Here is a 13715-nt window from a genome sequence, read left to right on the forward strand (position 1 = left end):
AAAAAAAAAAAAAAAAAAAGAATAATTTGCCTTAAAGACATACTTCATTTTGTCACCCTTCTGCATAAAACTTTTCATTGATTCCCCATTGCCCTCACTGGCCTTTCATGATCTGGCCCTGATATTTCTCTCCAACTTCATCTCTTGCCATTTCTTCTTCCCTTTACCCCCCCCCCCTCCCTGCACCCAACCCCCCCCCCCTTCTTCCTCTTCTTTTTTTTTTTTTTTTTTTGAGACAGTCTTGCTCTGTTGCCCAAGCTGGAGTGCAGTGGCACGATCTTGGCTCACTGCAACCTCTGCCTCCTGGGTTCAAGTGATTCTCCTGCCTTGGCCTCCCGAGTAGCTGGGATTACAGGTGTATACCACCACACCTGGCTAATTTTTGTATTTCTAGTAGAGGTGGGGTTTCACCATGTTGGCCAGGCTGGTCTCCAACACCTAACCTCAAGTGATCTGCCTGCCTTGGCCTCCCAAAGTGCTGGGATTACAGATGTGAGCCACCACGCCTGGCCCACCCATACTTATTTTAAGCTTTATCCACATAGATCTACCTGCTACTTGGTGCATATGCTTCCATCAGAGAGCAGGAACTGTTTCCGGTTCTTCTTTGTATCCACAGTACAGAGCTGGCATCTAGTAGTGTTCAATAAATATTTGTTGAATGAGTGGCCTGTGAACTTCACAGCATAGGTGTTTAGCTATCTCTTTTTGTCTTATATTCAGATTATAATCCAAAGTCGTCTGGATCAGAGTATGGAGGAGAATCAGGACTTAAAGGTATGTCAAGACATACATATTTTACCCCTTAAAAACATTATGGGGGCCGGGCGCAGTGGCTCACGCCTGTAATCCCAGCACTTCAGGAGGCTGAGGTGGGCATATCACAAGGTCAGGAGATCGAGACCATCTTGGCTAACATGGCAAAACCCTGTCTCTACTAAAAATACAAAAAATCAGCCGGGCGTGCTGGCACACATCTGTAGTCCCAGCTACTTGGGAGGCTGAGGCAGGAGAATTGCTTGAACCCGGGAGGAGGAGGTTGCAGTGAGCAAAGATCGTGCCACTGCACCCCAGCCTGGGCAACAAAGCGAGACTCCATCTAAAAAACAAAACAAAACAAAAAACCATTATGGGAATGTTACACAACTTCAAGAGGGAAAGGGATTTCAGAATTAGAATCTTTCCTGTATCTATATTATGTCTTTTCTTAAAAGAGAGAGATACATCCCAAATATGTCAGGAAGGTAATACCTTTTTAATCCTGGTGGTAGGTAATAGAATTTCAGTGTCATTGGTTGTACCATTCTGTATGTTTGAAATATTTCATGGTTATTATTCTTTAATTAAAAGAAAAAAAAGTGTATCTAATACCAGTACAGTCTTTTTTTATAAATACTTCTCAGAATTATTTTAGGTTAGTGATTCCTAGCTTTTCTTTCAGTCATAAGTATATGACTAAAGCCATTAACCCTCTCCCTGCAAGTATGCATGTATGTTTGCATTCATACTCATAGACATGAATTTTTTTTTTGGAGACAGTCTGGCTCTGTCACCCAGGCTGGAGTGCGGTCTCAGCTCACTGCAACCTCCGCCTCCCAGGTTCAAACAATTCTCCTGCCTCAACCTCCCAAGTAGCTGGGACTACAGGTGCCCGCCACCATACCTGGTTAATTTTTGTATTTTTAGTAGAGATGGGGTTTCACTATGTTGGCCAGGCTTGTCTCGAACTGCTGACCTTGTGGTCCGCCTGCCTTGGCCTCCCAAAGTGTTGGGATTATAGGCGTGAGCCACCGTGCCTGGCCAACATGAATTTTTAATAGAGCAACTTTTATTTATTTGTTTTGTTTTGTTTGTTTGTTTTTTGAGACAGAGTCTCACTCTGTCACCTAGGCTGAATGCCATGGCATGATCATGGCTAGCTGCAGCTTCGACCTCCCAGCCTCAAGCGATCCTCCCACCTCAGCCTCCCTAGTAGCTGGGGCTTCAGGAATGCACCACCATGCCTGGCTAATTTTTGTGTTTTTTGTATAGATTGCTCTCGCCTTGTTGCCTAGGCTGGTCTTGAACTCCTGGACTCCAGTGATTCTCCCATCTTGGCCTCCCAAAGTGCTGGGATATAGGCATGAACCACTGTTCCCAGCCTAATAGAGCAACTTTTGAGCCTATCTGTGGAGTCCAAGTTACAGATCCCCATTTTAGATATGTTAATTGCAAACTCTTGATGTGATACAATAGGAAGAGAAGAGATCGGAGTCTGGGTTATGGTTGTTCCCCTTCTAAAATCTATTTCCTAGTGACAATCGTGTACATATATTTTATCTATTGTAAGGGAATGTTAATTACTCAGTATTTCATTATTAGTTGAAATGTGTTTTTGTTTGACTCACAAAGAAACACTCCAACCCTTTGCTGAACATTAAGAATAGATATAATTATTTAATGACATTGGGGGTAGGCATATTTAGATATCATATATTTAGTGAGAGGGATTTAGATTATTATAATTAGGTTTTCCTGTTGGTGAAGATTGCTAAATATAGAAATGAGAGCCTGTGGGAATGATGGGGTATCTTCTTTCTTGGCAACTCTTCTCTACCTGAGCAGTTGAGCCTGGGTGCCAACAGAGAAGAACAGAATGGTTCTCTTCTTGTTTCTGTGGATCAGCCTGTACTGCTCACTGGACCAGAGCTGTTGTCTGCCTTAGTAGGGGGTTAATTTTTCATGGAATGATCAACTGGGTTTTGTCCTCTTGCCGACAGAATGAGGTAATGCAGTCTGAAGCAACCCAGATGTCACCATCTGATCTAACTATATTTGGTTTGCAGAAGGAGCTGCTGAAATGTAAACAAGAAGCCAGAAACTTACAGGGGATAAAGGTAAAAAAGAAGACATTTAGTTCTTTAAATAAAGTCTCTGCAATGTAAAGTAGTCTGCTGGTGAGTGGTGAGAGGTGGAATTTTCTGTGGACCTTTAGTAGCTCTGTGCTATTGGTAAAGAAAGGGCTTTGTGGGAGGGAAGTGAGACATGTCGAGGAATATACCTTTGATTTGCTGAGGCTTATTTCTAGTGGTTATGATTCACGGTGCTGCCATTTCCATCTGTGCCACCTTGATTGTCTCTATATGTAAAAGAACCCTCTTCAATGTGAAAGAATGTCCTTTAGGGCCAGGCGCTGTGGCTCATGCCTGTAATCCCAGCACTTTGGAAGGCCGAGGCGGGCAGATCACGAGGTCAGGAGTTCGAGACCAGCCTGGCCAACATGGTGAAACCCCATCTCTACTAAAAATACAAAAAAATTAGTTGTGCGTGGTGGCAGCACCTGTAATCCCAGCTACTTGGGAGGCTGAGGCAGGAGAATCGCTTGAATCCAGGTGGAGGAGGTTGCAGTGAGCTGAGATCACTCCATTGCACTCCAGCCTAGGTGACAAGGCGAGACTCCGTCTCAAAAAAAAGAAAAATAAAAAAGAATATCCTTTAAAAAATTGTTATTTACTTTGTTTTTGAATAATTAACTAACATTCAAACAATTTTAAAGGTATAAAAAGATAAACCATGAAAAGTCTGCGTGCCAGCCCTGTCCCCTCAGTCACCTAGTTCTCTTTCCTAGAGGTATCTTTTTTTATTTATTTTTTTTTAAATCTTGACATGGACTCTCACTCTGTTGCCCAGGCTGGAGTGCAGTGGTGCGATCTTGGCTCACTGCAATCTCCGCCTCCCGGGTTCAAGTGACTCTCCTGCCTCAGCCTCCCAAGTAGCTGGGATTACAGGTGTGCACCATCACACCCAGCTACTTTTTGTATTTTGAATAGAGACTGGGTTTTAGCATGTTGGCCAGGCTGGTCTTGAGCTCCTGACCTCAGGTGATCTGCCCGCCTCGGCCTCTCAAAGTGCTGGGATTACAGGTGTGAGCCACCACGCCCGACCTCTTAGATGCATCTTAACAGTTATTAGCACATATGTGTGTGTATCGTTTTCCCCCACGGTTTTACCCAAATAGTAGTATACTAGAAATACAACTTGACACCTTGCTTTTTTTCACTTAGTAGTATATCTTCGAGCTCATTCTATGTCAGTAGTACCTAAAGACTTTCCTAGGTCTTTTTTTATGGCTGTTATCATATTCTATTGTTTTTCACTGTATACATACATACATATGCTAAATAATTTATTATATATGAAAATTTCTAGTTTTTGCTAATATAAACGATGGTCTAACAGCCTTGAATATTAGTTGTTTTGTTTTTTCCGAGATGAAGTCTTGCTCTGTTGCCCAGAGCTGAAGTGCAATGGCATGATCTCGGTTCCCTGCAACCTCTGCCTCCCAGGTTCAAGCAATTCTCCTGCCTCAGCCTCCCAAGTAGCTGGGATTACAGGCGTGTGCCACCACGCCCAGCTAATTTTTGTATTTTTAGTAGAGACAGGATTTCACCATATTGGCCAGGCTGGTCTCGAACTCCTAACCTCGTGATCCGCACGCCTTGGCCTCCCAAAGTGCTGGGATTACAGGCGTAAGCCACCATGTCCAGCCTGAATATATGTTATTTCACCCAAATGGGAGTATATCTGTGGAATAAAACCTAGAAGTAGAAGAGGATGTTTTTATGTTGCTGCTTTTCCCCTCTTCCTTGCATATCCATTGATGGGCTAGACTAGAGTTATCACTCAGCAACATTTTCCAAAGTATATTTTGCAGGCTTAGTACTTTTGAAACACTTTAAAAAACAAATGTGTTCCATGGTCAGATAAATTTGAGAAATGCTCTGCAGTCTTGAAGACTCACTGTGAATAATAACATATAAAGGATCTGAAAAGGTCTGTCGTAAAGAGGTTGGCCTAAAAATGATTTAGAATTAATAACCACAGGAGTGTCTTTTCTTCCATGTAATGTCATGTGGCACATTAATGTCCCATGGAGCACATTTTGGGAAATATTCCTTTGAACTACTGATGCCAAGGGTATCTTAGACTTCCTTTACCATGTACTGTCATGGCAGAGAGTATAATTAAGAATGGGCTCCCACATTCTTCATAGTCTGTACCATTTCTTTGCAGTCTGTAAAGAGAGAAAAGTCAAGACAAATATATTAGAATGCAGCCCTAGTCCATTAGTTCTATTTGAAGCCACCATGGTTGATGGAATGTGTCATAACTGTCCTTATAAGCAAGGATATCCAGCTCACCTTTTGTTAGGCATGATAGGAACCAAGAGGGTTCAAGCTGAGGGAAAGAAAACCTAATGCTATTAAGATCCTAGGAAATTGGGAAGAGGAATCATGAATCAAAGAACAGTTCTGCTCAGTGGAAAGATAATTCTAATCCTGGTCCAGACTAGGCATTGGAAGCCATTGGAAGCAGGTTAGCAGCAAGGCTCTGGAAGCCAGCGTGGGAGTGATTTCAGGGATTCTTTAACAACAGAGTGGCGGGATGAATAGGGCCCATCTCTCCAGGAAATGGGGACTGGGCAGAGAGGTAGAGGGAAAAAGAGCTACTCTAGATTGAGTATTTATATGCCCAAGATATAGATGAGAAAGCCCAGGTGGGAGAAAGTAGAGTGCATTGTCCAAGGTTAACATCACAAAAGTAGTAAGTGGTAGCTTTATAATTTGAATCTATGTCTCTCTGATCCCAAAGTCCAGTCATTCTCTCTCGAATACACCGTGCTATCAGGATTGAGGGCGGGGACGAATAGTAAGCAGAGAAAAAAAATCAGGTTTCAGTAAGTTTCATAGAACAGTGGAAAGGATTTTGCTCTGGATGCCAGTTTCCTAGAGGGGGACAGAAAAACCCCTCCTCAGCAACTCGTGGCAAGACCCTTTTACTCCATTTGTCTTCCAGTCTGCCATAACGAATGCTGGAAACACATTAAAGGGTTTAGTAATTTGTAATAACAACTGGCTGATTGATGAATTGAGACAACAATAATTAGTATGCTTTTTCCCCTAGGATGCCTTGCAGCAGAGATTGACTCAGCAGGACACATCTGTTCTTCAGCTCAAACAAGAGCTACTGAGGGCAAATATGGACAAAGATGAGCTGCACAACCAGAATGTGAGTTAAATGAATGAGCCTTGACCTCAGCGAGCCCCATTAGCAGAACAGGCTAGTGCATGAAGTGCTATTAGACTGGCCATCCTAATCTCTTATCTTGCTTCTGGGATGCCTGCCCTAAGTGTCTGCAATTATTTTTATTCCCCATTAGACTCATCTCTGTTCCTAGGTGAAAGCCCACATCATACTGGGCAGGAAGGTCCTTGATCTCCTCTTCAACTTTGAGGACACTGAGATACCGAGGCAAAATTGTGGTTCTACAGTCTAATTACTTCACTAACAACATGGAGAGCAGCTGTGTATTTTTACCATCATACCCTCTCTGTGCTGCATACTGTAACTGCCAGCATTAACTATGGTTACTAAGTAGCTGGTTTCCTTGAGGATTAGCAGGCAGTACCTGCGTGCCATGAATTCTTTCTTATCCTTGCAGGTGGATCTGCAGAGGAAGCTAGATGAGAGGAACCGGCTCTTGGGAGAATATAAAGTAAGAGTGAATATCAGTTTGGAAATGCCTTCCACTGACCTTTCGTGAACAGCCCATTATTGTTGCTCAAAAAGCACTTCAGTATTCTATTCTCATCCTTGCTTTTTAATTTTTTTTTTATCCTTGCTTTTTAGAAGGAAGCATTTTTCTGTGTCCCCTGATGCACTAGCCCTGAAGAATAGATGGCACAGCTAGGAGAGGGAGTACAGGATGAGGGGTCTAGAAACTTCAGTTCTAGTCTTACCTTTATCTCTGACTAGTATGAATGGCTCATACTGGTCCTCCTACAAATGACAGTTCCCTTCTTCATTACTCTTGAAGAATCCTTTGCACTATGTAAGACTATTATGGTGTGTAAAGTCTTCCTGGTATATTCTGAGGAAAGGACTTTCTTTTCCTGAGGCTCTACTTTACTTGAGTGGAAGTTATATTACAGAGGGTGAACTTTTCAGTGCCCCTGGTTTTGCCACTCATCTGAAAGCTCTATCTCTGTTGCAGAAAGAGCTGGGGCAGAAGGATCGCCTCCTTCAGCAGCACCAGGCCAAGTTAGAAGAAGCACTCCGGAAACTCTCTGATGCCAGTTACCACCAGGTCAGAACATATTCAGCCCCTGACTCTCCTGCCCCTTTGGCCCAAAGAAATCCTTCTCTGATTTAGTGTCTGTTTTGCAGGTGGATCTAGAGCGAGAGCTAGAACACAAAGATGTCCTCTTGGCTCACTGTATGAAAAGAGAGGCAGATGAGGTAACCTAGACCCTGTGTTCTCCCTCCCACATTTAGGAAGCAAACGGGGCGATGGTGTTTCTGACTCAGAGCTGAACCAAGGCCACAGGCTCGTTTGTTAGGAGACTCTATGATGAGCTAGTTAAGAGGACAGGTTCCAGAATAAGAAAATCTGGTTTCATGTTCTACCTTTACCACTCCTACGTTGTGTGGCCTTCAGTTGCTTATCTTCTGAACCTTAGAAATAGGGCTTATTTGGAAAATGGAAATAATAGTGATTCAGTCCGTCATTATGAAGAATATATGAGGTAATCCACATAAATAACTAAGCACAGTCCTGTTGGATCCACTTGGCATAGAGTCAGACTCAAAAAATATTCACCATGGCCTGGCACAGTGGCTCACATCTGTAATCCTAGCACTTTGGGAGGCCAAGGCAGGTGGCTAACTTGAGGTCAGGAGTTTGAGACCAGCCTGGCCAATGTGGTGAAACCCCGTCTCTACTAAAAATACAAAAATTAGCCAGGCAAGATGGCACGGGCCTGTAATCCCAGCCACTCAGGCGGCTGATGCAGGAGAATCGCTTGAACCCAGAGCGGGGGCGGTGGGCAGAGGTTGCCATAAGCTGAGATTGTACCACTTCACTCCAGCCTGAGTGACAGAGCAAGACTCTGTCCCAAAAAACAAAACAAAACATATATATATATATTCAGCATTATTTTTAAATTACTGAAGCAAAGCTAGGCAGTGCTGGAGCAGCATTCTGAGGCTCTCCAGTGCTGTGGCAGAGGCTAGGTTGTGGCCTCCAGGTGGAGGTTAGCATTTCCTTCATTCACATCCAACAATGCGTACTAAGTGTCAAGTGCTGGGCATACGGCAGTGACCAAAAGGGGAAAAAAATCTATACTTAAGAACGATACATTTTAATAAAGAGAGCCATTAAACAAACAGACAATTATATACTTCGTCAGGAACTGATAAATGTAAAGAAGAAAAATAAGACAGCACATCTAGTTTACAATTCTCCCTTTAACAAGCAACATTTCTTCCTGCTGCTATAGGTGGCCAACTACAACAGTCACAACTCTCAAAGCAATGGTTTTCTCCTTCCAACAGCAGGAAAAGGAGCTGCTTCAATCAGCAACAGAGGGGTAGGTACCTGGATTGACGGAGACCTGCCATTTCCCACTGAAACCAAAGAGTGCCAAACCCACGGCCAGTGGATGAGGCCTTTTATATTCCAGTTCCCTAATTCCTGGATCTGTGGAGTGTGTAAAGATGTGAGGCACTTGCTATACAAAATTAAGAATTAGTGGAGAAACCATAGGCCTGCTTCTGTGGGGGAAAAAGAAATCTCTTCTGGAAACTTCAGCCCAGTGGTTGGGATGTGGCACCGGGCCATGCCAGCAGCACCTTATTTTTGCCCACAGACCAGCGACCTGCAGCTTGTTCGAGATGCTCTCCGCAGCCTGCGCAACAGCTTCAGTGGGCACGATCCTCAGCACCACACCATTGACAGCTTGGAGCAGGGCATCTCCAGCCTCATGGAGCGCCTGCACGTTATGGAGACGCAGAAGAAACAAGAAAGAAAGGTAACCTTCTTGCTGTGGTGTCTCTCTTAGGCAAGCTCCTGAGAAAGCCGGGTTTTAAGAATGTTAATTGAGATGAAGGCAGTGTGAAGAGATACAAGACCCTGTTAAAGGTTAGAGTTGTTTTTCTCTATTAGTTTTTCTCTCAGCGGAACTGACTATTCATTACGGTATGACAATCCAGAGAAGGAGTTCATGGTCACACTGGCTCCCAGCAACTGTAGCTGTGTAAGGATTGTGGCTCTTGACCCCACAGGGTCTCCCTTTACTGCTTCTTCCCCTCCCACCTACCCCTGAATGAGCTTGGCATTGGATGAGAAAATATATGGAAAATACATTGGAAACCAGAAAGCCTTTCATATATATTATTATTGTTTATTGTTAGGATAAATATATTCGATTTTATATGTTGTGGAAGAGGTGGTAGAAAAATATGTAGTATTTTAAGCACACTTTTATGATTTAAATTTCTTGGTTAAATTCTCCCATTGATCATAACTCTTGTGATTTTTGTGTGGCTCCGCAGGTTCGGGTCAAGTCACCCAGAACTCAAGTAGGTAGTGAATACCGGGAGTCCTGGCCCCCTAATTCAAGTAAGTACCCATTTTTGCTCAGTAGGGACTCCTAGCATATTAGACCAGGAATTTAGTATTTTTCATACTACCAATATTTTGGGGATGTAATTTTTCTTGTAGTACTTCACTTTTATACTATTTTGTTTCTGTAGAAATACTGGAATTGAGTTAGTTCTAAGACCATGAAGACATATGCCATCATCACCCCCAGTGCCATTTAGCCACGTGCAGGCAGGATGCTGTTGACTCAGAGAGGCTAAAATATCTTTGAAGAACATACAAGCTCAAAACATTTATGCTGAAAAAGCAAAATATAAAACAACAAATACACATACATACATAAATTTTCCTACACTCCCAGATAGCACAAAAAAAATTTCCACTTCTTCCTTGAAGCAAGGCATTTAATTTATTTGGAGATACTCTTAAAACTTTGAGCACTGAGGCTGGGTGCGGTGGCTCACGCCTGTAATCCCAGCACTCTAGGAGGCTGAGGCGGGCGGATCACCTGAGGTCAGGAGTTCAAGACCAGCCTGGCCAACATGGTGAAACCCCATCTCTACTAAAAATACAAAAATTAGCCAGGTGTGGTGGCACACGCCTGTAATCTCAGCTACTCAGGAGGCTGAGGCAAGAGAATCACTTGAACCCAGGAGACAGAGGTTGCAGTGAGCCAAGATTGCGCCATTGCACTCCAGCCTGGGCGACAGAGACTCCATCTCAAACAAAACAAAACAAAACAAAACAAAACAAAAAACTTTGAGTGCTTAAGGCATTTAGTTTAAGTCCTGCAAAATGTTTGCACCATCTAGTGGCCATGGCTAGAAAGTGTATTTTAACCTGCTCCATGCCCACTCTATATTTTTTCCCATTTGTTCAAACTTGTTGGAAAGCTACCCTGCCTGGTAATTCCTATTTTAGTTTGTATTTTGCCTTTTGTGGCTTAGTAATGTTCACATTTTCTTATTTTTTAATCAAGCCTAATCGAAAGGTGTCTAAACAATAATTTATAAAAACCAAATAGTAAAAAGCTGACTAGAAACAGTTTTGTATGTTACATATAAATTTTTAAAAGCACATTAAGAAACCTAAATTAAAATACTGAAAATACTTGCAAAAATATGAAATGTAAAATTTTTTTGTAGAGTAAATAAAATAGCATTTCAAACCTCTGATCCCAGATATCTTTTCCTCTTGGATGAGGTATCTATGCTGGGAATGAAACAATTTTTTTTTTTTTTAGCGGCGGGGGATGGAGTTTCGCTCTTGTTGCCCAGGCTGGAGTGCAGTGGCGCGATCTCTGTTCACTGCAACCTCTGCCTCCCGGGTTCAAGTGATTCTCCTGCCTCAGGCTCCCCAGTAGCTGGGATTACAGACGTGCACCACCACACCTGGCTAATTTTTGTATTTTTAGTAGAGATGGGGTTCCGCCATGTTGGCAATGAATTATTTTATTACCAGAATTAGTTCCAGTTTCCTTTTCTAACAGTGTTACAAAATAGTCGTTTCTATTGTTTGGAGAGGATTTTTATTATTATTGTATTCATTGATTTCTTCAGATTAGTGTAAACTGCCAATATAAATAGGTATACTTAGAAATTTCTTTTTTAAGTATAATAAACTCCCCCCTAGAAAAATTACTTTGCGCATATATAGTATTTAAAATATTACAAATAAATCTACAGCTGCTTGAAAACTAAGTTGTTAATCTAATGCTTCCAGTGATATCTGTATTCACAAACAAGCTGAAATGTCTCTTATCTGAAAATACAAAAACTTGTTAACTCTGGCCAGCTCTCTAGCTACTGACTTATTTCTCTTATTCCTCTACATCAAAATTCTTAAAAGAATGGTCTATACGTGCTCTCTTTTCTTCCTCACTTCCTGTTCACTACTCAACCCACTACAGTCTTTTATCTGTTACTCTGCTTAGTGTTCTTCTGGTTGGGTCACTGTTGACTTTTTTGTTGCCTAATCAAGTGGTTACTTTTTAAACCTTATCTTTCATTGTCTTTTCAAAAGCATTGACTATTCTCTAAAAGTCTCCTGGAAACTTTCTTCTTCTTCAGTTTCAGTGTCATTCAGATATTTATCTAACATATTTACTGAGCATCCATTATTCACCATCAACGTTAGATGCTGGAGATATAGAGATGAACAAGTTCGATTTGCCACTGGCAGGTAGTGAAGTCAATACTGAGTTTTCCTTCTAGTCCTTCCTGAATCTCATTTTATTCTGCTCTAATTCTTGAATGTTGACATGTCCTGGGATTCCATCCAATTGAAGCCTAAACCTAAGCCTTTTCATATTGTCTTTGGCATCAAGTGATCTCTTCCACTCCCTGGCTTTAACTACACTTGTGTGCCGATTATTTTTATGTTTTATCTCAAATCTCAGTTCTTTTCTGAGCTTCAGTACTTTTTTTTTTTTTTTTAATATTCATTTTGAGACAGAGTCTTGTTCTGTTGCCCAGGCTGGAGTGCAGTGGTATGATCTCAAATCACTGCAAGCTCTGCCTCCCGGGTTCAAGCGATTCTCCTGCCTCAGCCTCCCGAGTGTCTGGGATTACAGGCGCGTGCCACGACACCCGGCTAATTTTTTGTATTTTAGTAGGGACAGGGTTTCACTGTGTTGCCCAGGCTGGTCTTGAACTCCTGAGCTCAGGCAATCCACCCACCCTGGCCTCCCAAAGTGCTGGGATTACAGGCATGAGCCACTGCGCCCAGCCTAGTACTATATTTTTAAATGTAAACTAGATCTCTCTCTCTGTAGGTCCCAAGGCACTGTAAAGTCATGTCCAAAACTGGACACAAAATAATAGAGAGGGAAAAATACAGAATATACAATCAAACAGATGTAGGGTACAGTTTTGGCTCTGCCATTCAGCACAGTGTGTGACCATGGGCAAAATGTTAATGTCATTGAATCTTAGTTTCCTTTTTTATGGAACCAAAGTAATATTGAAGAATTTGAGCATGAAATGAAATGAAATCATCTAGTGTACTGTGGAGCATATGAGAGATGCAAGGCAAATGCTTCTCATTCCCCTCTGGCTGTGCCCTTTCTCTTTCCTTTTCAACATAATTAAATTTCCTGAAAGAGTAATGTACTTTCTGAACCCACTTCCTTTCTTGCCGTTTACTCTTAAGGGAAAACAATAATTATTTCAGATTTAAAGTAAAACAATAGATTAGTGAAATCAAATTGAGAGTTCATATAAAAACCCATATAACCACAGAATGTTCTTTTCAACCAATGGTGCTAGGGACAACTGGATATTTCCATGAAATGGGACCCCTTACTTCACACCATATACAAAAGTTAACTCAGACTATAGATCAATGACTTCAATATAAGAGCTTAAAGCTATAAAGTTCTTAGAAGAAAACATAGAGGAAAATATTCATGACCTTGGATTTGGCAGTGGATTCTTAGATAGGATATCAAAAGCATGAGCAACAAAAGGAAAAAGATAAAACTGGCCTGGGCACAGTGCCTTATGCCTGTAATTCCACCACTTTGGGAGGCCAAGGTGGGTATATCACCTGAGATTGGGAGTTTGAGACCAGCCTGGCCAACATGGTGAAACCCCATCTCTGCTAAAAATACAAAAATTAGGTGGGTGTGGTAGTGGGCACCTGTAATCCCAGCTACTCGGGAGGCTGAGGCAAGAGAATCACTTGAACCTGGGAGGCAGAGGTTGCAGCTAGCTGAGATTGCACCAGTGCACTCCAGCCTGGGCTACAGAGGGAGACTTTGTCTCAAAAATAATAATAATAAAATAAAATAAATAAATAGATAAAAGATAAAATTGGACTTCATCAAAATTAAAAACTTTTTTGTATAAAAGAACTCTATCGAGAAAGTAAGCAGACAACCTACAGAATAGGAGAAAATATTTGCAAATCATATTGTTTGATAAGGATCTAGGATCCAGAATATATAAAAAACTCTTACAACTCAACAGCAAAAGGACAAACAACCCAAGAGAAAACAGGCAAAATACTTGAATAGACATTTCTCCAAAGAATATAAAGAAATGGCTGGCCAGGTGTGGTGGCTCACACCTGTAACTTCAGCACTTTGGGAGGCCGAGGTGGGCAGATCATGAGGTCAGGAGATAGAGACCACCCTGGCCAATGTGGTGAAACCTCATCTCTACTAAAAATACAAAAATTAGCTGGGTGTGGTGGTGTGCACCTGTAGTCCTAGCTACTCGGTGGGTGAGGCAGGAGAACTGCTTGAACCTGGGAGTTTGATGTTGTAGTGAGCTGAGATTGTGCCACTGCACTC

General features: G+C 42.0%; 1 protein-coding gene across 2 annotated transcripts in view; it reads left to right on the forward strand.

Annotated features, from left to right (window-relative positions):
- Positions 1 to 13715, forward strand: part of DIXDC1 (DIX domain containing 1) — a 98412-nt gene that overhangs the window by 60298 nt on the left and 24399 nt on the right. For both annotated transcript variants that reach the window (XM_025356273.1, XM_025356274.1), the window contains 9 exons: positions 724 to 777; positions 2826 to 2876; positions 5944 to 6048; positions 6482 to 6535; positions 7034 to 7126; positions 7207 to 7278; positions 8319 to 8408; positions 8688 to 8849; positions 9373 to 9439. In XM_025356273.1, coding sequence (XP_025212058.1) covers positions 724 to 777; positions 2826 to 2876; positions 5944 to 6048; positions 6482 to 6535; positions 7034 to 7126; positions 7207 to 7278; positions 8319 to 8408; positions 8688 to 8849; positions 9373 to 9439 — 748 coding nt within the window. The remainder of the gene's footprint in view (positions 1 to 723; positions 778 to 2825; positions 2877 to 5943; positions 6049 to 6481; positions 6536 to 7033; positions 7127 to 7206; positions 7279 to 8318; positions 8409 to 8687; positions 8850 to 9372; positions 9440 to 13715) is intronic.

This window comes from Theropithecus gelada, chromosome 14, assembly GCF_003255815.1.
Source record: "Theropithecus gelada isolate Dixy chromosome 14, Tgel_1.0, whole genome shotgun sequence".
In the NCBI taxonomy this organism is placed as follows: Eukaryota; Metazoa; Chordata; class Mammalia; order Primates; family Cercopithecidae; genus Theropithecus; species Theropithecus gelada.